The 25,005-nt window shown below is 43.6% G+C and overlaps 2 protein-coding genes across 3 annotated transcripts; both read left to right on the top strand.

Moving 5' to 3' along the window:
• Positions 1–204: 204 nt before the first annotated feature.
• Positions 205–3,139, top strand: LOC116575721 (T-cell surface glycoprotein CD1a-like). 2 transcript variants are annotated; one of them, XM_032317140.1, is made up of 6 exons: positions 205–265; positions 818–1,084; positions 1,770–2,048; positions 2,247–2,525; positions 2,856–2,946; positions 3,094–3,139. In XM_032317140.1, exons 1-6 carry the CDS (start codon positions 205–207, stop codon positions 3,137–3,139), a joined length of 1,023 nt encoding a protein of 340 aa, XP_032173031.1. The 2 variants fall into 2 exon arrangements, with proteins under 2 accessions (XP_032173031.1, XP_032173032.1); XM_032317141.1 differs by having other exon boundaries at positions 248–287.
• Positions 3,140–19,726: 16,587 nt separating this feature from the next.
• LOC116575713 (T-cell surface glycoprotein CD1a-like) lies at positions 19,727–23,555 on the top strand. Its single transcript, XM_032317126.1, has 6 exons — positions 19,727–20,191; positions 20,777–21,043; positions 21,708–21,986; positions 22,184–22,462; positions 22,790–22,880; positions 23,027–23,555. Exons 1-6 carry the CDS (start codon positions 20,131–20,133, stop codon positions 23,121–23,123), a joined length of 1,074 nt encoding a protein of 357 aa, XP_032173017.1. The 5' UTR covers positions 19,727–20,130; the 3' UTR covers positions 23,124–23,555.
• Positions 23,556–25,005: the final 1,450 nt, after the last annotated feature.

Genomic DNA, 25,005 nt, shown 5'->3' with positions numbered 1-25,005 from the left:
GAGGAGGGTCAGACCAGGAGGGGAACTGACAGTCTGAGTAGGTGTCCAGGCTTGAGGGAGGAGCACATTTGCATTGTTGCAGAGACTCAGGGAAGGCTTGTGTGTGGAGAAGGAAGTCAGAAGAGCCCGGCTGTGTGTGGGGTAGGTTTGTAAGAAAAGAGGTCAAAGACTGACTTAGTAAAAGACAGAACATCTGCAAGTACAATGCTGTTCCTGCAACTTGTGTTGCTGCTGGTTCTCCTCCCAGATGGTGACAGTGAAGATGGTGAGAATTCTGGCCCTACCCAGTGGGTGCACATGTGAGCATCTGTGTGTGTCTGCCAGTCTTTGTGTGTGTGATGTGTGTACATGTAGTTATATGCATTTGAATATGTGTATGTGTGTGTATGTGTGTGTAACTATGAATATGTGTGTGTATTGATGTTTGTGTATGTCTGTTTGTGCATGTGTGTCTGTATGTCTCTGTTTGTATGTGTGTTTATGTGTGTGCACCTATGTACATCTCTGTTTATGATTTTGTGTGTATATGTGTGTATTTGTGCCTCTCTGTGTGTGCATTCATGATGTGGGTTCCTCAGCTTACACCTGGGGAGAGAGAGTGTCAACCTGGTTCATTCCCGAGAATCCCTGACTCCAGGGCCGTGTGCTCTTCTGAAGAATGGGTCTGAAACTTGGGGCACTGGGGCAGCACATGTCTCCTGAGACAACTATGGCGTCCCTGTTGTCCAGATTTAGGTTCCCCTCCCTGGCACCTTCTCCATTCTCTCTTCTTCCCAATGCCTTCCTCTTTCAAAGTCAACCTTTTCTTTTTCCACAGACTTCCGGGATCCTATCTCTTTCCGAATTATCCTGACCACATCCTTTTACAACCATTCCTGGACCCGGAATCAAGGATCAGCTTGGCTGGATGAGATACAGACTCATGCCTGGGACAGCAAGACTGGTGTTTTCATTTTCCCGCAGCCTTGGTCCAAGGGCAACTTTAGCAAGAAGGAGCTGACAGAAGTAGAAAAATTATTCTACACATACTCCATTAGATCTCCTTCAACATATCATAACCACGTCAGTCAATGGCAGCTTGAATGTGAGTTCAATTCACTTAGGGGTGGAATGGATGTGTCAGGTATGTGTGCATCTCCTTGAATTCCTTCTGCTTCTAGGAAGGAGCTTCCAGTGGCTTCTGAGTCTTATGCTTCGCCATCATATATCTGAATAACACACATCTAGACAGGAGGTAGAAGACAGACCGTGATTCTTGAAAGGCTTCATGTGTTTTACTACTGGCTCTTCCTCTCATTAACTGCATACTGCTCTCCTACTCCTGAGTAATATCCTGTGGCCACCCCTGTCCCTACTCTTCTACCAGGCACCTTCTTCTTCCTCACTCTGTGAATGAGTCCTTGAACTTTAATTTTCTCCCCCTTCAAACCCATGCTCAAACGCTGTCTGTGTTTTCCCTGTACCCCACTACACTCCCTTCACCCTAGATTTCTTTTACCCCACCTCTCCCACTGAACCCTTCCCTATCCTCTGCCCACACCATTCATATCTCTCTTCCAACATTTGTTCCTTCCTCAATCATTCACCTCTTCCTCTGTCTACATTGACCACCACTTCCCCTTTGTGTGAGTGTCCCCTCAAACCAATCTTGGGTCCAGTCCTTCCAATCCCCTGAACTTCTTCCTCTGTTTCCCCCATCCTTGGCTTCCATTCGTCTTATTTCCTTTTTCACTCCCCCTATACTGTAACTCACAGTCTCTCTTCCCCAGATCCCTTCCAGGTTCAGCTGCTGTTAGGCTGTGAATCCCACTTTGGAAAAGCATCAGTAGGCTTCATGCGGATTGCTTATCAAGGATCAGATCTCATGAGTTTCCAGAACACGTCATGGTGGCCATCTCCAAAGGGAGGAAGTAGGGCTCAGCAGGTCTGCAGAGTATTCAATCAGTACCATGTTTTCAATGAAATAGTACACAAACTCCTCAGTGACTCCTGCCCCCGGTTCCTGTTGGGTCTTCTTGATGCAGGGAAGACATATCTCCAGCGACAAGGTCAGTCCTGGTCCCTCCCTCCATGAACTCTCTACTCTTCACTTATAAATGTGCACCATTCCCTCAAATTCAGGGTGAGAACAAGCCAAGACGGAGAAGGGATGATGTTGATGGGTCTAGAGGTAGAAAGATATGTCTATCTAAAGTGATGTGAAGATCTACCCTCTCAGTCTGTGATTATCTGTCCTGTGTCTGCAGTGAGACCAGAGGCCTGGCTGTCCACTGGCCCCAGTCCCGGTCCTGGCCGTCTCCTGCTGGTGTGCCACGTCTCTGGCTTCTACCCAAAGCCTGTATGGGTGACGTGGATGCGGGGTGAGCAGGAGCAACAGGGCACCCAGCGAGGTGATGTTTTGCCCCATGCTGATGGGACGTGGTATCTTCAGATGTCCTTGGATGTGAAAGCCAGGGAAGCAGCTGGCTTGTTGTGCCGGGTGAGGCACAGCAGTCTGGGAGGCCAGGACATCATCCTCTACTGGGGTGAGAAAGAGCTGGGACCCACCTGGGAAAGGGGGCTGGTATTGTCTAACAGAGCTGGAGAACCCGATGAAAAATAGGGAATTCTAGGGATTCCAGACCACAAAGGACCAATAAGTAATCCAATAAGTGGAAGAGCTGAGGATGAAGGTCCTGAAGATCTGGGAGGATGCAGAGAGTTGGGTGAAAGGTCCATCTCTGAGGAGAAATAGGAGAAGAGAGAAGAGGAATGGGGGTTGGTGAGGCAGAAGGTGACAGAAGCACAAGACCAGGGAAGTGCTGCTCAACCCAGGCTGGATGGGAAATGACACCCTTTGTCTGCCAAACCCACAGAGCAGCCCCACTCCATGGGATTGGTCTTCCTCCTGGTGATAGTGCCCCTGGTGCTTCTGGCAGGTCTGGCACTGTGGCTCTGGAAGCACTGGTAAGTGTCTGGAGCCACCTTCCTGCTCTTTCCTACACGTCTCCCCACCTTTCAGTCTGTCCTCAGCCCCCCTGCTTCCGCTGGCCTTATTCCCTGCAGTCTTCACCTCCCCCTGCTGCAGAATGACTCTTCCTCTGTTGCTCCCAGGAAAACACACTGGAGACATCAATGCACTGGCTTCCCTTTGGAGTGAGATCCCAGCAGCCAACTCCAGTACTTCACTAAACCCAGCTCAGCGGGGATGTGCTCGCAACTCTCTGTGTGCAACTTTATTTTTCAGTTGTGCTTAATGATCATTTGTCAATATAAGCTCAGTGTAATTTAGTGGAATCTGTTGTTCTGACTTGTTTCTGGAACTTACATCTCAATATTTATATCTGAGAAATGAATTCCCAGTACATGCTGGGATCATCAGGCATCAGATAGCACTTCCTCCTGATAACCCTCCCTGATTCAGAGGCAGAAGCAGTGTACTGTTGAGAATGTTCACCACTTTTCCTGAACTTTTGCAAATCTTTGCCTCATTCCCCACACCTCCTTACCTCCAGTTAGGTCCCTCTTCCCCTCTAATTGTCAGGATTTGTAAGATCAAAGTCAGTGTCTTATTAGTATGTATATCCTTGACAATGAGTCTCACCTGTGTGAAATATGTGCTCAGTAAAAATCTGTGTTGAGTTCATGCCACATTTATAGGTTTTTCTTTTGCTTCCTGACAAGTTTGTGGTATTTGAGAGGTCTGATGCTCTTTTTCTTAAAAATCTTGACACCTGGCCAAAGGAATTCCTAATCCTCTGGATCTTTTCTGATGTTTCTAAGCCCCCGAGGAGAAACAGTTTTACCTGTGACCGTACCAGTTATTTAGCTGTAGAGACCTGTTGGAGTGGGCCTGTTGCCTGATCCTTGTGGTTGAAGGCAGGGGAATGAGATGCTCTCTCCTGTCCTGGATGATAATATCAGGGTATAAAGCCTGAGACAAGTGAAATTCATTTTTTAGCACCAGAGAAGCAAGCCTGAAGATGAAACCTGCATGGAAGGAGGCAGAGAAATTGTACACATGACATTTGCCAGGAGGATGCATCTGAAGTGTTCTCACCACAAGACAGTTGAAGAAAAGAACAGAAAAAGAAACAAAAGTTTCAGGAGGGAGGAGTAAACATGGTGGAGTAGGAGGAACCCAAGTTCACCTGGCTCCTTAATCACAGCCAGATAAATGTAAAATCATTCTGGATACCCAAGAAATCTACCTGAGGACTGGTAGATCTGAGGACTGACACAGCTAGAGGCACAGAAGAGGTCACATCATGGAAGGTAGGAGGTACAGAGACCTGATTATCTGACTTGGGGGAGAAATGGATCATGGATGTTGAGGGGGGAAAGGAGCCCTTGTCACAGACAGGAGGGGTGGGGAAGAAAGGAGTGTGGAAGGGATGACACAAGGAAAGCTCTCCTCCAAAGTCAATGATTGGGAAACTGGGAAGGACTAATTTGTGAGTTTTTGCAACCAGTGGGGCTCAACAACTGGAGCTTTAGAGGTCTGAACCTGATGTGGAGTCCAGTGGGCGCTGAAGTGCTTCTGTGGTGGAGGGCAGGATACCAAACAGTATTCTGGTGTTTCTAATAAAAGGGTTGGGCATTTTTAATTCTACCTTAGAAAATCCAATGAAATGTCCTAGAATTCAGGGTGTCCAAAAACCATTAAGCTATATAAACAGTTATGCCTGGTCCCAAGGTTAACTTAGAGGCCTCTTCTACCAGCAGGGCTGTAACCCCAGTACTCAGAGGAGGGAGGCCATCCCTGTGCCACAGGATCTAGATTCTTAGACAGGTGTGTGAACAGGTGTTGGGAAGGCCCCAGCATTTGGATCAAGACTCCAGGGTCCACTCCACTTCTCTCATGCACATGTAAGGAGAAGTGCTTCTAGAGGTCTGGCAGGTCCATTGCTGGTGCCCCTGTAAGTACCTGATGGAGGGCCCCAAAAGCTTACATCATTTTAAGGTCTCACTCCAGAGACTCCTCCTCAGGTCCCTTCAGGGCCTCATAAAAAGCCTTGTTATTAATCCAAATTAGGGTATCCATATTGGACAAAACCCTATGATATCAAAAAGGAATGAAGCTGCTATTTTGTGGAGGGAGTATTCATGTTCAAATGAGACCCTTATGGTTGTCAGAGAGGCTCTTAGTCCCCAGAGTTAATAATAATCTTAGGATTTGAACCTTCTGAGAGGAAATTTGGGCCTTTCAAGGGGAGATCTTATAGTCCAGAAGGGAAGCTCTGAAGCACCAGGATGGTTTTTGTGTCAGAGGTGTTGTCATCGGGGCTGCAGATAAGTAAATCATCAGCATATTGAAGTAAGACACTGCATTTGGGGAGCTGAGGTGTAGAGAAGTCCTTGGTTAGGTCCTGTCCAAATGAATGTGGACAGTTCCTAAAGCCCTGAGGGAGGAGAGTCCAAGTTAGCTGTTGAGTAACCTAGTGGAGGGGTCCTGCCACTCAAAGGTGAGAGGAGCTGGGAAACCAGTGCACTGGGATCCAGAAAAAGGTATCTTTTAGATCCAGCACTGTGTTTGAGGAGATCCATCCTAGGAGGCTATAATGGTTAGGAAAATAGAAATAATAAGAAATAATGGTAGCTCTTAGATATCATTCTGTATGACCCTTTGGATTTTTATTGCTGAGATGGGAGTATTACAAAGCAAATTGCAAGGATGCAAAAGTCCTGTCATTAAGAATATTTGTATGAGTGGCTGTAGTCCCTGTCTGACCTCCACAAGGGTACTGGCATTTTCTGGGGGAAGAAATGAAGATCCTTACAGTAGTTGTTAATAGGGAATGCCCTGGAAAATAGGGACCTCAATGTTTGAAGGGACAGAGGCTAAGAGGACAAAAATGTCAGCAGGTGGCAGTCAATCTCAGAAAGACTAAGATTATTTTGCACATTTGTCATTAGGTTCCTTCCCAGAAATGGAATGGGGCAATTGGGTAAAACAGGAAAGGATTGGATAAAGGTATTGTTACCCAAAGAACAAATTAAATGGGTGTCTGGCTATGTGGATGAGGAGAGTCTAGGACTGAAATGTGACTCCTGAGTATTTTATAAGGGTGGGAAAGAGACGCTGGTATGTATTAGGAATTCAGTTTGTCTCCTGCAACATCTAGGGTTACCCAAGTCTCTACCACAGTGATGGAGAAGATGGGAGCCTACACAGCCTCTGGGCCCCTTCAGTCAAAGGAGAGGAGACCGTTCACCTCTGCTCTGTTGGGCTGATCAAGTCAATCATAATCAAGTTACAGAGTTAAGGGCATCTGAGGGTTGTCTGGAGTGGCATTGGTGTGAGGCTGTTGATGATCTGGGATGGCCTGCGCTTGGGTTTTGGGGCCTGGGGGGACCCTCCTGCATATGGGAAGGAGGACAGTCCCATTTCCAGTGCCCTGATTGTTTGCTCAGCACAGGTCCTGATGGAGGATGCCTTTGACACTCTTGGGTCAGATGCCCTGACTGACAATAAGAGAACAAGCTTGTTGTGCTCCTGGGATATGGGAGGCTTGTATCTTTAATAGCTATTGCCCTTGGATGGACCCAGAAAAGGGCAGGAAGCTAGTGATAGCTGCGGTCATATATTAGGTCTGCCCCTTGTCTCTCTGTTCCCTTTTAGCACTCAGGGCTACTCTTGGTTATTGAAGACCTTGAAGGTCATATCCAGAAGTGTTGGAACATGGGTCTGAGGTCCCTGATTTAGCTGGGTAATACAATGCATTGCTTATATTGCCCTCAGGATGTAGGTTGGCGTATATTCTCAGGGCCTCTGCTAAGCAAGAATGAAATTAGATGGAATTTTCATTTGGACCTTGGGTTATTTAAGTTGTGCATAATTCAGAGTTTTCATGACTGCTTTTTGCTTACCCTGATTAGGCATAGTATCATGTAATCCTGAATAATTCTACCAGAGTCTCCTACCTGATAATTCCATCTAGGTTTGGCATTTGGGACCACCCATACCTCCACCAGAGAAGTCATGATAATGGGTCTGGGTATCATCAGCCCAGTTCTGAGACAAGACCAGATATGGGTTTTTTCCTCATGGGTACAGCACATGGTAAAGACGGTATGAATGTCCTGCCAGGTGAGATCCAAAAATAGTTGTGAGGCTTTCAAAGTCCTTAGTGAAATGGGAAAGATCTTGGCTAAAGGGCTAAGTTTTTTATCTGAGACAAATCAGACATTGAAGAGGAAACATGGACACTTATGGTCCTTGCTACCTTACAGAGGGTTACTATATTTTGTGGAAAAACAGAAGTCAGGTCCTTAAGCTTGTAGTTAGTGGCAGACTGGGTATGGGACAAGGAGAAGTGTCCTTGGTAGAGTGGTAACAAAGCGGCTGCAGTAGCAGGGACACCTAAGGCATTAGTAGGATCCAGGGGATCCTCTGAGTCCTCAGAGGGAGGGGTAAGATCATGGTATGGAATGAAAGAGAGGTGCTCTAGAATGTCCACAAGGTTAGATGGGCCATGAAACAGGAAGACACATTCCACAGTTTTTGCAGAGGCCAGGGTTTTGGGATAATGCCATGACAGATTGCACATATGAGACCTCCTCATATTTGAAGGAGTTCTGGCAAAAGTGCCAAGCTTGAAAATAATATTATAAAAACAAGTTCTATGGAGGGGTCTTTCCTCTTCATCTGAGAGTTTGTCCTGAGCCCAGGAAACACTACAGAAAAAAAAAAAAAAAAAAAAAAAAAGATGTTGCCTCTGCAGTCCTTGGGGGTCAAATTTGTTTCAGTTTTTTTTTTAAAAGCTTTTATTTATTTATTCATTTATTTGAGAATGAGAGAGTGGGAGAGAGCACAAGCCAGGGGAGGGAGAGGAACAAGCAGAATCTGCACTGAGCAGGGAGTCTACCTTGGGGCTGGGTGCCACCACCCTGAGAATGTGACCTGAACTGAAATCAAGCATCAGACCCTCAACTGACTGAGCCACCCAAGGACACTAAATTTTTAAAGAATACAGCCTAAGGGTGAGTCTGCAGGAATAGAGGGAGTTTGTGCCATAGTTGAAAAGACCAGCTGCCATTTCTCAAAGGGCCAGTATGCCAAAGGGAATGGAGCTCTGACTCCTGGATATTATTTCAGTCAGGTCATCCTACTAACTTCAAAAAGGACCGGACTCTAGATGGAGTGACTGACTCTACTGTGGAGGCCCTACAAGAAGAGTGTCATGGCAGATAACAATGGCTGTTCTTGGTGGGATGCCCCCTGCAACAGGAAGAGCCAGACCTCATTTGACCAAAAAGGATTGGAAATTGAGGGGGAGAACTCACTACTCAGACACAGATGAATGTATTTTGATTGTAGATCAAGGTTGTGATAGGGCCCGTGGGAACAAAGAAATAAAGAGGTGGGACCTGGAAGTAAGGTGACTGAGAGCCAACACCAGGAAAGGGTCCCAATATGTGTGTATTTGTGCACTTCCCTCAGTCTGTAATATGTGCATATTTGCCCTGAATGACCCACTGTTGGGAAGTGTGCCACACATTGGGAATGGAGGCCTCAGGGGCACAGAGTGGGAAAGCAGAGAGAAAGGGGTCCTTCACCCTCACAGGCATGGAGAGTCTGACGTGTTGTTCTCAGACCTTCAGACCACACTGGAAACCTGCAGTGGCCAGAGATCCTCAGTTATTTAAGTAGTACTAGACACTGAAGGTTCAAAAAGAGAAAGGAGAGGAAGGGAAGAGTCCCTCTGAATGGCATGAGTGAAAATCTCTCACCTTTTTGGCAAGAGGTGTCTGTCTATTTCCTGGAGCTATAAAACCTCAGGGAGGGGAAACCTTAGCTATAGGTCATCCGTTCCCCAAGGAGTACTAGAGTTGGTCCACTGAGGGAAAGTTCCAAGAAATTCCATGGGTATATGGGGTGACCCTGGCCCTGCAAATTCTCCAGAGTAGGGCCACCAAATGTGGGGCAACCTGATCAGGTCAATGCCAATGGTGAGAGCAATGTAAGAATCCACCAAAGGCTGGGCAAAGAAAATAGAAGTTTACTGAATACCCTGTCAGGGAGCTGTGGGCAAGACAGCAAAGGAGAGACTGTCTGGGAGGAGGAAATGGTGGGTAACTGTAGTTAAGGAGGAAGGTGAACATGTCTGGGATCATATGGAATTTTCCATTTTTGGTATATGTATCCAGGTTTAGTAATCCATTGGTCAGCTAGGGATTATGGATGTTGTAGGTAGGTCACCTAACTGGCTTGCTTGTATTCAGCCAGGGGGTAAGGGTTCACTATGGGCCCTTCTACCTTATTCAGGTTTTCGTCACTCAAGCTCATTGCCTAAAAGTGGCTTGCATACACATCCTGTTTTCTGGGAGAGTTTGTCTTTCCCTAGATTTTGTGTTAATGAGCTGCCTGGGTACTTCAGCTTTCTGATAGATTCAAGACAAGTGATTTGGTTATCCAGTTTTTCACATTCTTAAGCACAGGAGTGAGGTTTTTTTGAGCTTTCTGTGTTCTAATCTTTACTTTATATATATAAAAAATTTCCTTCCTTTCTTTAGACTGAGATTATTTCTGCTTACTGATTTACCAAGAATTAACAAGACAGGGACACCTGGGTAGCTCAGTGGGTTAAGCCTGTGCCTTTGGCTCAGGTCATGATCCCAGGGTCCTGGGATCAAGCCCCGCATCGGGCTCTCTGCTCAGTAGGGAGCCTGCTTCCCTTCTTCTCTCTCTGCCTGCCTCTCCGTCTACTTGTGATCTCTGTCTATCAGATAAATAAAATCTTAAAAAAAAAAGAATTAACAAGACAAATAGCATGAACACATATATTCAGATGAGATAAAGTACAAATACTGAAAAGCATTTAACAGTTATGAACACCATAGAAGTAGAAGGTCAGCATGTCTAGCAGAGCCAGCTCATTTTTAGACAAGCATGGAATATTCACACAAGAACAGTAAGAAGGGAATGTAGACACATGATTTCAGAACACTGTATTAACTTCACTTGTTACAAATTCTCATGGTATCTAATTAAAGTAATAGAAGATTCACAGCAGACTCTGCATGAATTTCATAAATATTAGCATATGCTTTTCTCCTAAAGGAAAGAGTATAATTTTATTTCCTCAAATAGGGTTACAATCAGTGCTTTCTCAACCTTAAGAACTTTTTGTCGAAACTCCATAATTTTAAGACTAATTGGATGCCCAAAGCAAATTATTCAACCATTCAAGAATTTGGGGCATCAGGGTGGCTCAGTCAGTTGGACACCTGACTTCTGATTTTGGCTCAGGTCATGATTTCAGGGTCATGAGATAGAGTCCCATATCAGGCCCTGTACCAAGCAAGGAGCTGGCTCAAGATTCTCTCTTTCAAGCTTCTCCTTCTGCCCCTCCACTCACCCCTATTGCATATGCTCTTATCTTGGAAATAAATAAATAAATAAATAAATAAATAAATAAATAGATAAATTTAACTAAAAAATAAAAAAATAATAATCTATGAGCACTTCCTACTTACTGAACTCTCTGTTAGATGCTGAGGATCCATTATAAGAGGGGTATGTACCTAATACCCAAATGCAACCAATGAAGTCATTATTCGGAGTGAGCAAAGATCTGTTAAGGAACACCACTTTAGAAAATTCATTTCACGCAGTCATATTGTTGGGCAGACACTGTGTATTGTAAAGAAACTCAGTTCACAGAGTTCTGGGGGAAAATTGTGCTGCAGGAAATTTCTAAGATCACCTTTTCCCAACTAGATAACAGTGTAAATAACACTGAAAATGACCCAAAGACTGGCAGAACAAACTGTCTACAGGTAAATGTAGAGAAGAAGCTGCACTGAAGAGAGTAGGATTGGGAGAGACCCAGTAGGGAGCTAAGGGGACCTGCACAATAGCCACAGGAAGAAGGGATGCCATGGGAACAGGTGAGGCATAGAAAAAGACTCACACTAGGGAGCCCACATGGGGAAGATAAATTCTGACACTATTTGATTTTGAAAACCAGAGGGGCTTAATTTCTCGTGTTATTACAATTCATGGGGTTTAATATATGGAACATAAAAAAATCAGCAGGCTCAGCTCTGGGATAGCTAGGAGGTCAAAAGAAAGTTGAAACCTCCTGCTCTTAAAGAGCACAAAACCAAGAGCCAAGAGAGTAACAGCATAGATGCTGTGGTTTGAAATAGGCCTGGATTTATGGGAGAGAGTCGTTTGCTAATGTCAGCGCATGCCCCAGAGGTACAGAGATTGTTGGGGACCCCTTCAGGAATAAAGAAGCAGGCAGGTGACATTTCCCTCCTCCTCTGAGTGTGAGCACACAGACAACTGTGAAAACCTGTGTTGAGCCTATTGGGGTCTGTTAGCAAAGGAACGAGACTGAGACAAAGTGAAAGTTATGCAAAGCCTTATTCTATGCCAAGCATTAGAGGTTAGGCTGACTGGCCAGAGGAATGAGACTGAGACCAAGTGAAAGTTATGTGAAGCTTTATTCTATGCCAAGCGTTAGAAGTCAGACTGACCGGCCAGGGCTGCCTCCGAAGAGAGCGACCCCCTCCCGATCTCACAGGCTGGTTTTATAGGGCACAACTGCTGACCCAAGGTACATGGCTTCTATTTTAAGGCATTTACTCCCAGAATCAATACCTGGAACCATACCAGGAACTACTGGGGTGTTTATTCCTGGAATGAAGTCCGTGGATGTAAACAACAATATGGCTACCTAGGCAATATGGAGTCGGTCTGGCTAAGCAGGTTTAATAGTTTAGCTGGTTTTAACATTAAATTGGCCCTAACAGAACCAACTAACTCACTTGCTATCAGCACACCACAAACCCACTTCCCTGCAGGCATACCCCTTCCAGTCAGGTTAATGCTGCAGGTGCCCTCCTGCAGCAGACCTATGTAAACCTTGTCAACACAATGCATCCTGCCCCAGAGCCCTTTGGTCGGGGTGGATCCAACCCCTTCAAACCAGCCTGCCTGCATCTCACTGACTGCAGACCCCTCCAAGAACATACCTGTGCAATTCTTACTAAGACTGTGCCTTCAGTAATAGTTTTCTTTGTCAGATGTCTCTTCTTCAATATGATCTTGATAAGACTATAAGCAAAGCAGTGCCACAATCCTGGCAATGCACATGCTGTCCTGACATGGGCCACACAACTCCAACATGCGGCTTGTGCTGGGGAGAAAGAAAGGTAGCTAAACAGAACATGGTAATTGAGGCCCCAGAACCTCTTCTTCAAAAAGCCACTTCTCTCAAGAACAGGAGACATGCCTAACATTCCTAACACACAGAAATAGACACAGAGACTTAGACAAAATGAGGAGACAGAGGAATATATCTCAAGTGAAATAGAACAGGACAAAAATCACAGCAAGAGTACTAAATGAAAAAAAAGAATAGTAATATGCCAGATAGAGAATTTAAAGGAATGGTCATAAATATACTCACTAGACTTGAGAAAAGAGTAGAGGACCTCAGTGAGACCCTCAACAAAGAGATAGAAAGCATAAAAAATAACCAATCAGTAATGAAATCAAAATATGAAATTAAAAATGCACCGAAGGAATGAATAGTAGGATAGAGGAAGCAGAAGAGCAGATCAGTGACCTGGAAAACAGGGTAATAAATAGTGGTCAAACTGAACCAGGAGAGAGAGAAAAAAAATACAAAATGAATAGACTTAGGGAAGTCAGTGACTTTATCATTTGCATTATACATCACAGAAGAAGAAATAGGAAAAGGACCAAAAATTATTTGAAGAAGTGGTGATGCAACATGGGGGCTTAAGTGGGTAGGAGAAGAATAAATGAAACAAGATGGGATCAGGAGGGAGACAAACCATAAGTGACTTTTAATCTCACAAAACAAACTGAGGGTTGCTGTGGGGAGGGGGTTTGGGAGAAGGGGGTGGGATTATGGACATTGGGGAGGGTATGTGCTTTGGTGAGTGCTGTGAAGTGTGTAAACCTGGTGATTCACAGACCTGTACCCCTGGGGACTAAAAATATATGTTTATAAAAAATAAAACATTATTAAAAAAAATTATTTGAAGAAATAATGGCTGGAAACTCCCCAAATCTGATGAAGGAAACAGAAATCAAGAAGCAGGAGGCCTAGAGAGACCCCAGTAAAAAATCAACTCAGGGAGGTCCACACCATAATACATATTAATTAAAATGGCAAAAAAAAAAAGTGGTGATAAAGGAGAATTGTAAGACCAGCAAGAAAAATGAAGGCAATTACATCCAAGGGAAACCCATAGAGTTTTGAACTGATTTTCAGCAGAAACTTTGCAGGCCAGAAGAAAATGTCATGATATATTCAAAGTATTGAAAGAAAAAATCAGCAGCCAAGAATACTGTATCCAGCAAGGCTATCATTCAGAATAGAAAGAGAGATAAAGAGTTTCCCAGGTAGGCAAATTTTAAAGGAATTCATGACCACTAACACAACACCACAAGAAATGTTAAGGGAGGCTCTGAATGAAAAGAAAGATGAAAAGGAAAGGAAGTACAATAGCAATAAAAATAGACATCTGTAAACATCAGTCAAGGGACTCACAAAATAATTAGATGTAAATTATGACTTAATATACTGAAAATGTAGGTGGGGGGTGGGAGAGGAATAAAGGATGTGTTCAGACTTAAGTGACCTTAACTTAATATTGACTGCTATATACAAAAGCTGTTCTGTACAAACTGAATGATAACCAGAAATCAAAAATCTGTAACAGCTATGCAAAATGTGAATAGAAAATCCAAGTCTTTTGCTAAAGAAAGCCAACTGTCCATTGGAGAAAAGAGCAAGAGGAGAAAGGAACAGAACTACAAATACAACCAAAAAACCAAGTAAGATATTTGCAAGTGACAGTACAGACAAAGAGCTGATATCCATGCTCTATAAAGAACTCCTCAAACTCAACACAAACAAAACAGATAATCATGTCAAAAAATGGGCAGAAGACATGAACAAACACTTCTCCAATGGAGACATAGAAAAGGTTAATAGACACATGAAAAATGTTCATTATCATTAACCATCAGGGATACTCAAATCAAAACCACATTGAGATAGCTCCTTACACCAGTAAGAATGGCCAAAATCAACAAGACAGGAAACAACATGTGTTGGAGAGGATGTGGAGAAAGGGGAACCCTCTTACACTGTGGGTGGGAATACAAGTTGGTGCAGCCACTTTGGAAAACAGTGTGGAGATTCCTCAAGAAAGTAAAAATAGAGCTTCCTTATGACCCTGCAATTACACTACTGGATATTTACCCCAGAGATACAGATGTAGTGAAAAGAAGGGCCTTCTGTACCCCAAGGTTCATAGCAGCAATGGCCATGGTCGCCAAACTGTGGAAACAACCAAGATGCCCTTCAACGGATGAATGCATAAGGAAGATGTGGTCCATATATACTATGAAGTATTATGTCTCCATCAGAAAGGATGAATACCCAACTTTTGTTATCAACATGGACAGAACTGGAAGAGACTATGCTGAGTGAAATAAGTCAAGCAGAGAGAGTCAATTGTCATATGGTCTTACTTATTTGTGGAGCATAAGGAATAACGTGGAGGACATGGGGAGCTGGAGAGAAGGGAGTTGAGAGAAATTGGAGGGGGAGATGAACCATGAGAGACTGTGGACTCTGAGAAAAAAAAAAAACTGAGGGTTTTGGAGGGGAAGGGAATGGGAGGTTGGGTGAGCCTAGTGATGGGTATTATAGAGGACACATATTACATGGAGCACTGGGTGTGGTGCATAAACAATGATTTCTGGAACACTGTAAATAAATTTTTGTAAAAAAGCTAAAAAACCCCAAGTAACAAACTGGCAGTAAGTGCATACCTATCAATAATCCCATTGAATATAAATGATTATATGATTAATCAAAGGATGGGGTAATGGGATGGAAAAAAAGAAATCAAGACCCATTTCTATGCTGCCTACAAAAGACTCATTTCAGACCTAAAAGCACATGAGATTAAAACTGAAGTAGTGGAGAAGCATTTATCAAGCAAATGGATGTGAAATGAAAGCCAAGATAGTAACGCTTGTATCAGACAAGATAAATGTTAACAGAAAGACTGTAACAAGAGGCAAAGAAGGACACTATATAATAATAAGGGGAAAAATCCAACAAGAAGATATAACAATTGTAAACACTTATGCACCCTAAATGGGAGCACCCAGATATATAAAGCAGCTAGTAACAAAGATGAAGGAGGTAATGAAAAGTAATGCAATAATAGTAGGGGACTTTAATACCCCACTTACATCAATGGACAGATGATCCAATCAGAAAACCATCAAGGAAAGAGTGACCTTGAATGACTTATTAAACCAGATGGATAAATGCTATTTCAGACCATTGCATCCTAAAATAGCAGAGTACACATTCTGACATATCTATACACTAATAGTGTTACAGCAAAAAGATAAATTAAGAAAACCACCTCATTTCAATTGCACCAAAATCATTCAATATCTAGGAATACACCTGGCCAAGGATGCAAAAGATTTATACTCTGAAATCTATAAAATACTAATGAGAAAAATTGAAGGTGATACAAAGAAATGGAAAGATATTCCTTGCTCATGGATTGGAAGAACAAATATTATTAACATGTCCATACTACCAGAAACAACTACAGATTTAATGCAATGTCTATCAAAATACCAATAGTATTTTTCACACAACTAGAGCAAACAATCCTAAAATTTGTATGGAACCAAAAAGTACTCTGAATGGCAAAATAATCTTGAAAAATAAAAACAAAGATGGATGTATCACAATTCCAGATTTCAAGTTGTTCTACAAAGCTGTAGTAATTATAACAGTATGGACCTGGCACAGATGTAGATACATATAGGTCAAGGGAACAGTACAGAAGCCCAGAAATAAACTCACAACTTTATGGTTAATTAAACTTTGACAAATGAGGCAAGAATATGCAATGGGAATAGAGAGTCTCTTCAACAAACAGTGTTAGGAAAACTGGACAGCACATACAAAAGAAAGAAACTAGGTGGCTTTCTCACACTATACACAAAAATAAATTAAAAGTGGATTAAGGACCTTAATGTGAGACCTGAAATTATAAAAATCATAGAAGAGAGCACAGGCAAATATCTTATCCAATTCTGTGGATTGTCTCTTAGTTTTGTTGACTGTTTCCTTTGCTGTGCAAAGTTTTTTTATCTTGATGACGTCCCCAAAGTTCATTTTTGCTTTTGTTTCCATTGCCTTTAGAGAAGTGTCTTGAAAGAAGTTTCTATGGCCAATGTTGAAGAGGTTACTTCCTATGTTCTCCTCTAGGATTTTGATGGACTTCTGTTTCACAATGAAGTCTTTCACCCATTTTGAGTTTATCTTTGTGTGTGGTGTAAGAGAATGGTCTAGTCGTTCTTCTGCATGTTGTTGTCCAGTTTTCCCAGCACATTGACTGAAGATACTATCTTTTTTCCATTGGATAATCTCTCCTGCTTTGTCCAAGATTAGTTGACTAGAGAGTTTCTTGAGCCTTTTCCCATTTCTTGAGCCTTTATTCTGTTCAATTGATCTACATGTCTGTTTTTGTGCCAGTACCATATTATCTTGATGACTACAGCTTTGTAATGTAGCTTGAAGTCAGTCATTGTGATGTCTCCAATTTTGGTTTTCTTTTTTAATATTCCCCTGAAGATTTGAGGTATTTTCTGGTTCCATAATAATTTTGGGATTGTTTATTTCAGCTCTGTGAAAAATATCAATGGTATTTTGATAGATATTGCCCTGAAAGTATAGGGCAGCATAGACATTTTCACATTTCAGTTAAAGGGCTGGTATCCAAGATCTATAAAGATCAATACTCAATGCTCAATGCTCAAAAACAAATAATCCAGTCAGTAAATGGGCAGAAGACATGAACAGACACTTCCCCAAAGAAGACATCTGAATAGCTAACAGACACATGAATAAATGTTCATCATCATTAGCCATCAAGGAAATACAAATCAAAACCACAGTGAGATATCACCTTACACCAGGTAGAATGGCAAAAATGAACAATACAGGAAACAACTAGTGTTGGCAAAGGTGTAGAGAAAGGAGAACTGTTGGTGGGAACGCAAGCTGGTATAGCCAGTCTGGAAAATAGTATGGAATTTCCTCAAGATGTTAAAAATAGAGCTACACTAAGACCCAAGAATTTCACTATTAGGTATTTTCCCCATAGATAACAGATGTAGTGAAAAGAAGGAGCACGTGCTCCCCAGTGTTCATAGCAACAATGTCCACAATAGCTAAATTGTGGAAGGAGCTGAGATGATTTTCAACAGATTAATGGATAAAGAAGATGTGGTCCATATATACACAATGTAATATTAGTCAGCCATCAGAAAGGATGAATCCCCACCATATGCATCGACATGGATGGAACTGGAGGAGATTATGGTGAGTGAAGTAAGTCAAGTAGAGAAAGACAATTATCATATGGTTTCACTTATATGTGGGACATAAGGAATAGCATGAAGGGACCACAGGGGAAGGGAGGGAAAACTGAACTGGAAGAAGTCAGAGAGGGAGACAAACCATGAGAATCTCTGGACTGCAGAAACAATCTGAGGGTGAGGGTTACAGTGGGGAAAGGGGTACATGGGTGGGGTAAGCGGGTGATGGGTATTAAGGTGGGCATGTGTTGCGTTAAGCACTGGGTCTTATATACAACTAATGAGTTGTTGAACACTAGATCAAAAAACTAATGATGTACTAAATGCTGACTAACTGAACATAATAAAAATAGTAAAAAATAAAAATTAAAAAAATAATATAATGTGCAAAGAGGGAGAGAGAGAGCATGGGCAGTAAAGTCTCTGACATCAGCCATAGCAACATTTTTCCAGATATGCCTCCAGAGGCAAGGGAAACAAAAACAAAACTAAACTGTTGGGAGTACATCAAATAAAGTGCTCTGTACAGCAAAGGAAAGAATCAACAAAACTGAAGGACAATCATTGAATGTGAGTGGATACTTCCTAATTACATATTTGATAAAGGGTTAGTATCCAAAATATATAAACTATTTGGGCAATTCAACAACAAATAATCAAAAAAACAAATAATCCAATTAAAAAATGGGTAGAAGACATGAGTAGACATTTCTTTCAAGAAGACACCCAGATGGCCAACAGGAAAAAAAAAATGTTCAACTTCTCTCATCATCAGGGAAATGCAAATCAAAACCACAATGAGATATCAACTCACACCTGTCACCCTGACTAAATTCAAAAACTCACAAGGAAGAAGTGCTGTAGAGGAAGTGGAGTAAAAGGAAATCTTGTATACTGTTGGTGGATGTGGGAACTGGTACAACCGTGGTGGAAAGCAGTATGCAGGTTCCTCAAAAAGTTAAAAACAGAATCATCATATGATCTAGTAATTCTACTACTGGATATTACCCAAATAATGTGAAAACACTAAAATGAAAAGAAACATGCACTCCAATGTTTACTGCGGCATTATTTACATTGGTCAATGTATAGAAACATCCCAAGTGTTCCGTAGGTAGAAGAATAAAGAAGAAAAGATCTGGTGTGTATATTCAATGGAATAAAACTCAGCCATAAAAATGACGGAAAGCTTGCAATCACAACATGGATGGAGCCAGAGTATGATGGTAAGTGAAATAAGCGGTCAGAGAAAGACAAATACCAAATGATTCCTTCGCATGTGGAATTTAAGAAACTAACAAAAGTAACAGAGAAAGAAGTGACAAAGGAAAAAACAGCCTCTGAGCTATAGAGAACACTACTGGTTCCCAGATGGCAGGTGGGTTGGCGGATGGAGAAATAGGTGGAGGAGATTGGGAAAACCCTTAAATTGATGAGCAATGAGTAATGTATGGGATTTCTGAATCTCTACCCTGTACACCTGAAAGTAATATAACATTGTATATTAACTGTCCTTAAAATAAATAAACCAAGCAAAGAAAAAACCAGGACACCAAAATTTATAGTTCTTGGTTTATGTATTTTTCTTTTCTAATATCTCCCTGAAGAAAGTGATTGCACTGTGAACACTGTATTTTCATGAGTATAGCACGGTGCTTGGATCCAGGCAGGGGCTAAGTGACTTCGGTGAGCGAATATATATTAATTCAAGTCAGACTGAGGGGTTTTCCTCAGATGTTTCAGTGTCACGTGGTTTCTGTGATGACTGCTGGTTTCCCCCTAAAGATAATGGTGGACTGGTGGTTGCTAATACCGTTAGGCATTCAGTCATGAGGGGATCCAGAGAAGCAATAAAACAACTGTTAAAAAGAAAATGTTGGGCCCAAAATGACACCTTGGGCCATGCCAAGTCCCAAAACGTTACTTAATCTCTAACTTCCCCCTAAAATGTTCACCTGTCGGTTAGGAATTCTCTGGTCAGCACCAAGGAGGTGCTCTGTCCCATGAGCCCTCTCCACCCACTAGGAGGGGAGGTCGTCTTCATGTTAATACCTCCTCCTCTCCTAATTAAGGGAGGGTGACCTTCCCTGAAACACTCTTTCTCTTCTTTGCCAACTTTCTTGCTATGAAATCTTTCCATTAGCACCACTCTTCAGAGCCCCCCTCTACCTGCCAGATGGGATGCTGGCTTATTCTTGAATCGCTTAATAAAACCAATTGTATCTCCAAATTTACCCATTTGCTTTTGTTTTTTTAGCATAAGCAGTGAGAAGTCAGAGATGTGAATGAGCTGCGCTGGGAATGAGAAGGGGAAGGAAATGCATGGGTGATGTCACATGGGCAGGAAGGACAGAGTGGCAACAGGGTCTAGGGTTGGGGAGCTGTGTGTTTTCATGGGTTACTGTCCGAATGGGAAGAAAATGTAGGAGAGCTAGGATCAGTTTCCATGCCACACAGGACTCATTATGTAGTATCTGAATGAGGGGACAGGGAGAAGAACGGAAGCTGGTGACAGGGAGAAGCTGGAAGCCAGAGAGGGGCATCAGACCAGGAGGGGAACTGAGAGTCTGAGTAGGTGTACAGGGTTGAGGGAGGAGCACATTTGCATTTTAGCAGAGACTCAGGGAAGGCTTGTGTGTGGAGAAGGAAGTCAGAAGAGAGGGGCTGTGTGTGGGGTAGGTTTGTTAGAAAAGAGGTCAAAGACCGGCTTTGTAAGAGAAAGAAAGCATCTGCGAATCCTAATGCTGTTCCTACAACTTGTGCTGTTGCTGGTTCTCCTCCCAGATGGTGACAGTGAAGATGGTGAGAAAGAACTCTGGCCCTGCCCAGTGGGTACATGTGTGTGTGTGTGTGTGTGTATGTGTACATCTGTTTATGTATCTGTATCCGTTTATGTGTGTCTGTGTGTGTTTCTGCCAGTCTGTGTGTTTGTGATGTGTGTACATGCGTTCATGTGCATTTGAGTATGTGTATAGGTATGCGTGGATAGGAGTCTTCTGCATTTCTTTGCATTTCTGTGTGTGTACATGTGTTGGTATGTGTCTGCATGTCTTGTTTGTATATGTACATACATGTGTATATACGTGTACATCTCTGTGTGTGTCTATATGTGAGCATTTGAGTCTCTGAGTATGTGCATTCATGGTGTGAGTTCCCCAACTCGTAATAGGGGAGGGAGACTGTCAGCCTGGCTCCTCCCTGAGAATTCCTGACCCTGAGGACCTGTGCTCTTCTAAAGGCTGGGTATGAAGCTGGAATGTCTGAGGAAGCACATGTCTCCTGAGATAACTACTGTTTCTCTGTCCTTCAGATTTTGGTTCCCCTCCCTGGCACGTCTCTCCTTCCCAATGCTCTCCACTCCAGAGTTTATCTGTCCTTTTCCCACAGACTTCCAGGAGCCAGTCTCCTTCCGAATCATCCTGACCACATCCTTTTACAACTCCTCCTGGACACAAAATCAAGGCTCAGCTTGGCTGGATGATTTGCAGACTCATGGATGGGACAATAAGACTGGCGCTTTCATTTACCTGCAGCCTTGGTCTAAAGGCAACTTCAGCAATGAGGAGCTGACGGAAGTAGAAAAGTTATTCTACACATACTCCATTAGATCTCCTTCAGCATATCATAACCACGTCAGCCAATGGCAGCTTGAATGTAAGTTCATTTCCCTCTGGGTTGGGTTGCACGTGGCAAGTGTGTGTGTCTCATTGAGCTCCTCCTTTCTCTAGGAAATGAACTGCACTGGCCTTTGAACTTCACCTCTCTCTATCTGAAAGTGAATCACACGAATTTGGGCAGGGGTAGAGGCCAGACCCTGATTCTTGAGAAGCTTCACGTTTTCTTCAGCTTCCCACTCCTCTCATTGACCACAGGTTGTGCTCTCCATCTCTCACTAGTGTCTCCCCTGACCACCTCTTTCCCTGGCCTCCAGCCAAGCACCCTTGCTCCCTCACTTGTGACTGACTGTGCTTTCTCTCCATTCTATCCCAGCAGTGATGTCTATGTGTTCCCTATACCCCACCGCACTCCCTTCGCCCTAGATTGTTTTTACCCCAGCTCTCCCACTGAGTCCTCCCCTATTCTCTTTCCACACCCTTCATGTCTCTCCTCCAACATTTGCTCCTTCCTCAGTCATTCACCATTGCCTCCACCTCCTGCGACCACCACTTCCCTTTAGTCTGAGCCTCCCCTCAAGTCAAACTTTCCTCCATTGCTCCAGTTCCCAACTTCACCCTTCCGCTTCTAGCATCCTTGACTTGCATTCATCTCATTTCCTTTCCTTCACTCCCCCTACTATAATTCAGTCTCTCTTCCCCAGATCCCTTCCAGGTTCAGCTGCTGTTAGGCTGTGATTCCCACTTTGGAGAAGCATCAGTAGGCTTCATGCGGATTGCTTATCAAGGATCAGATCTCATGAGTTTCCAGAACACATCATGGTGGCCATCTCCAAAGGGAGGAAGTAGGGCTCAACAAGTCTGTACAGTATTCAATCAGTACCATGTTTTCAATGAAATAGTATACAAACTCCTCACTGAGTCTTGCCCCCAGTTCCTGTTGGGTCTTCTTGAAGCAGGGAAGGCGTATCTTCAGCGACAAGGTCAGTCCTGCTCTCTTCCTCTATGAATCCTCTAGTCTGCACTCATGGTTTATAACATTCCATCTAATTCAAGGTAAGAAAGAGTCAAGAGGGAGAGGGGATGATGGTTACAGGTTTCTAGATGTGGAAAGATATCTATATAAAATGATGTGAAGATCTACCCTCTCAGTCTGCGATTATCTGTCCTGTGTCTGCAGTGAGGCCAGAAGCTTGGCTGTCCACTGGCCCCAGTCCGGGTCCTGGCCGTCTCCTGCTGGTATGCCACATCTCTGGATTCTACCCAAAGCCTGTGTGGGTGATGTGGATGCGTGGTGAGCAGGAACAACAAGGCACCCAACGAGGTGATGTTCTGCCCCATGTTGATGGGACGTGGTATCTTCAGGTGTCTTTGGATGTGAAAGCCAGGGAGGCTGCTGGCCTGTCATGCTTGGTGAGACACAGTAGTCTAGGAGGCCAAGACATCATCCTCTACTGGGGTGAGAAAGAGCTGGGGCCCAGCTGGGAAAGAGGGTGGGTGCATCTCCAGCAGAGCAGGAGAACCAGATGAAAAATTGGGGTTGCTAGAACAAAAGTGACTAAAAAAAATGGCAATCCAAGAAAGGAAGAACTGGGAGTGCAGTCCTGCAGACATGGGAGGATGCATCAATTTGGGTGAAGGGTCCATCTCTGAGGAGGGATGGGAGAAGTGAAAATGGGAAGGGGAGTGGGTGAGGCAGAGGGTGACCAGAGCAAGGAGGACCAGGGAGGTGCAGTTCAACCCAGGGCAGATGGGAAGTGACACCCTCTGTGCACCAAACCCACAGAGAAGCCCCATTCCATGGGCTTGGTCTTCCTGGTGGTGATATTGCCCCTGGTGCTTCTGGCTGGTCTGACGTTGTGGCTCTGGAAGTGCTGGTAAGTGTCTGGAGCCACCTTCCTGCTCTTTCCCATGTGTGTCCCACCTTTTAGTCTGTCCTCAGCCCTCCTGCTCCCAGTGCCCTTCTCCCCGGCAGTCCTCACCTCCCCCTGCTGCAGAATGACTCTTCCTCTGTTGCTCCCAGGAAAACACACTGGAGACATCAGTGCACTGACCTCCCTTCTGAACAAGATCCCAGCAGCCCAGGCTCCAGTACTTACCTAAACCCAACTCAGTGGTGAAGTCCTTACAACTCTCTGGGCGCAAGTTTGACTTTCAATTGTGCTTAATGATCAGTTGTCAATATAAGCTCAGTGTAATTCAGTGGGGTTTGTTGTTATGATTGGTTCTGGAACTTAACTCTCAAATTTCACTCAGTGTAAATGAAGTCCCAGCACCTCCATGGGGGACAGACATCAGATGTCACTTCTTCCAAAGAGCCCTCCCTTACTCAGAAGTGGACGCTGTCTATGTAGTGAGAATTCCCACCACCTTTCCCTGTACTTTGACAGTTCTATTCCCCATCCCTGGTGCCTGCTTTCCCCAGTTAGAACAGTTTTCCTTCTAACTCTTAGGATCCTTGAGAGCAAAGTCTATATGTTCTTCATATTTGTACACTTGGGAAGGTGTCTCACCTGCATGGAAAATGTCCTCAATAAAAACCCGTGTTGAATTTATGCTCCGTCCATAGGTTCTTCTTCTCCTCCTCCTCCATCTCCTCCTCCTCCTCCTCTTCCTCCTCCTCCTTCTTCTCCCAGACATGCTTGTATTTGTTGAGATGTTTGCTGCTCTTCTTGCTAAAAGTCTTGTCACCTGGCCAAGGGAGTGCACAGTTTCCCTGTTCTGGTGTCATCTCCGGTCTCCTAAGTAGAAACACATTTTCTGTGAAGATTTGTATTATTCAACTACACAAACCTATTGGATGAATCTGTTGCTCCAAGTATTCTAGTTTAAACAGAAATGCAGGATTCAGTTTTTTTTGTTTTGTTTTGTTTTGTTTTTATGTTTGCTGGTCTCTGAGCAGCAGCAACAGAACTGTCACCCTGAGGCTTTTTAAAATATAAGGTCTTGGCCTCAGCTGACTTCCTGAATCACAATTTGCATTTTAGCAAAATCAGCAGGGAGATTCACAGGTGCATAAATGTGATGTCTGAGAGGTAGCCGAGCCCTGGAGGGAGAGAGATGCTCCAGGAAAGAGAATGGGGTGTTGTGGTCAGGAATGAATGGAGACCCAGCAGAGACCAGGCATACAGTGCCTCCTGGCATTCATGGTTGCTGTTTACAGCTTCTAGGACTCTGAGTCAGAGATAGTGAGCCATTGATCCTGGGGGAAAAGCAGGGTTCAAGTTCTGGGGATCTTTGCTCATGACTCTTGTCACTTGTTTCATGTGTGTTTCTATTTAAAGACAGGTTCTTGGGGTGCGTGGGTGGCTCAGTCAGTTAAGCTGCTGCCTTTGGCTCTGGTATTACTCTCAAGGTCTTGGGACTGAGCTGCAGTCCAGCTCCCTGCTCAGCAGGGAGTCAGCTTCTCCCTGTCCCTCTGCCCCTCCCTCTGTTTGTGTTTTCTCTATCTCTGCCTCCTTCTCTTTCAAATAAATAAATAAAATCTTAAAAAAAGTAAAGACAGAATAAATGAAACAAGATGGGATTGGGAGGGAGACAAACCATAAGTGACTCTTAATCTCACAAAACAAACTGAGGGTTGCTGGGGGGAGGGGTTTTGGGAGAAGGGGGTGGGATTATGGACACTGGGGAGGGTATGTGCTTTGGTGAGTGCTGTGAAGTGTGTAAACCTGGCGATTCACAGACCTGTACCCCTGGGGATAAAAACATATGTTTATAAAAAAAAAAATAAAAAAAAAAAAATAAAGACAGCGGGGCACGTGGGTGGCTCGGCCAGTTGAGCATCTGTCTTCAGCTCAGGTCATGATCCTGGAGTCCAGGGATCCAGCCCCACCTCGGGCTCCTGCTCGGCGGGAAGCCTGCTTCTCCCTCTTCCAATCCCCTGCTTGTGTTCCCTCTGTCGCTGTGTCAAATAATAAATAAAATCTTAAAAAAAGAAAAAAAAAGTAAAGACAGCTTCTTTAATATATATGTATTTGTAAATAATTTTTTGTATGGAGT

Source organism: Mustela erminea, chromosome 17, assembly GCF_009829155.1.
Source record: "Mustela erminea isolate mMusErm1 chromosome 17, mMusErm1.Pri, whole genome shotgun sequence".
In the NCBI taxonomy this organism is placed as follows: Eukaryota; Metazoa; Chordata; class Mammalia; order Carnivora; family Mustelidae; genus Mustela; species Mustela erminea.
The sequence above is the reverse complement of the archived record's forward strand: the minus strand, read 5'-3'. Positions and strand labels throughout refer to the sequence as shown.

Coding starts and splice junctions, on each gene's coding strand:
- LOC116575721 (XM_032317140.1), top strand. CDS start 205: ATGCTGTTCCTGCAACTTGTGTTGCTGCTGGTTCTCCTCCCAGATGGT. Junction 1,085..1,769: donor CAGTCAATGGCAGCTTGAAT/GTGAGTTCAATT, acceptor TCTCTTCCCCAG/ATCCCTTCCAGGTTCAGCTG. Junction 2,049..2,246: donor GACATATCTCCAGCGACAAG/GTCAGTCCTGGT, acceptor CTGTGTCTGCAG/TGAGACCAGAGGCCTGGCTG.
- LOC116575713 (XM_032317126.1), top strand. CDS start 20,131: ATGCTGTTCCTACAACTTGTGCTGTTGCTGGTTCTCCTCCCAGATGGT. Junction 21,044..21,707: donor CAGCCAATGGCAGCTTGAAT/GTAAGTTCATTT, acceptor TCTCTTCCCCAG/ATCCCTTCCAGGTTCAGCTG. Junction 21,987..22,183: donor GGCGTATCTTCAGCGACAAG/GTCAGTCCTGCT, acceptor CTGTGTCTGCAG/TGAGGCCAGAAGCTTGGCTG.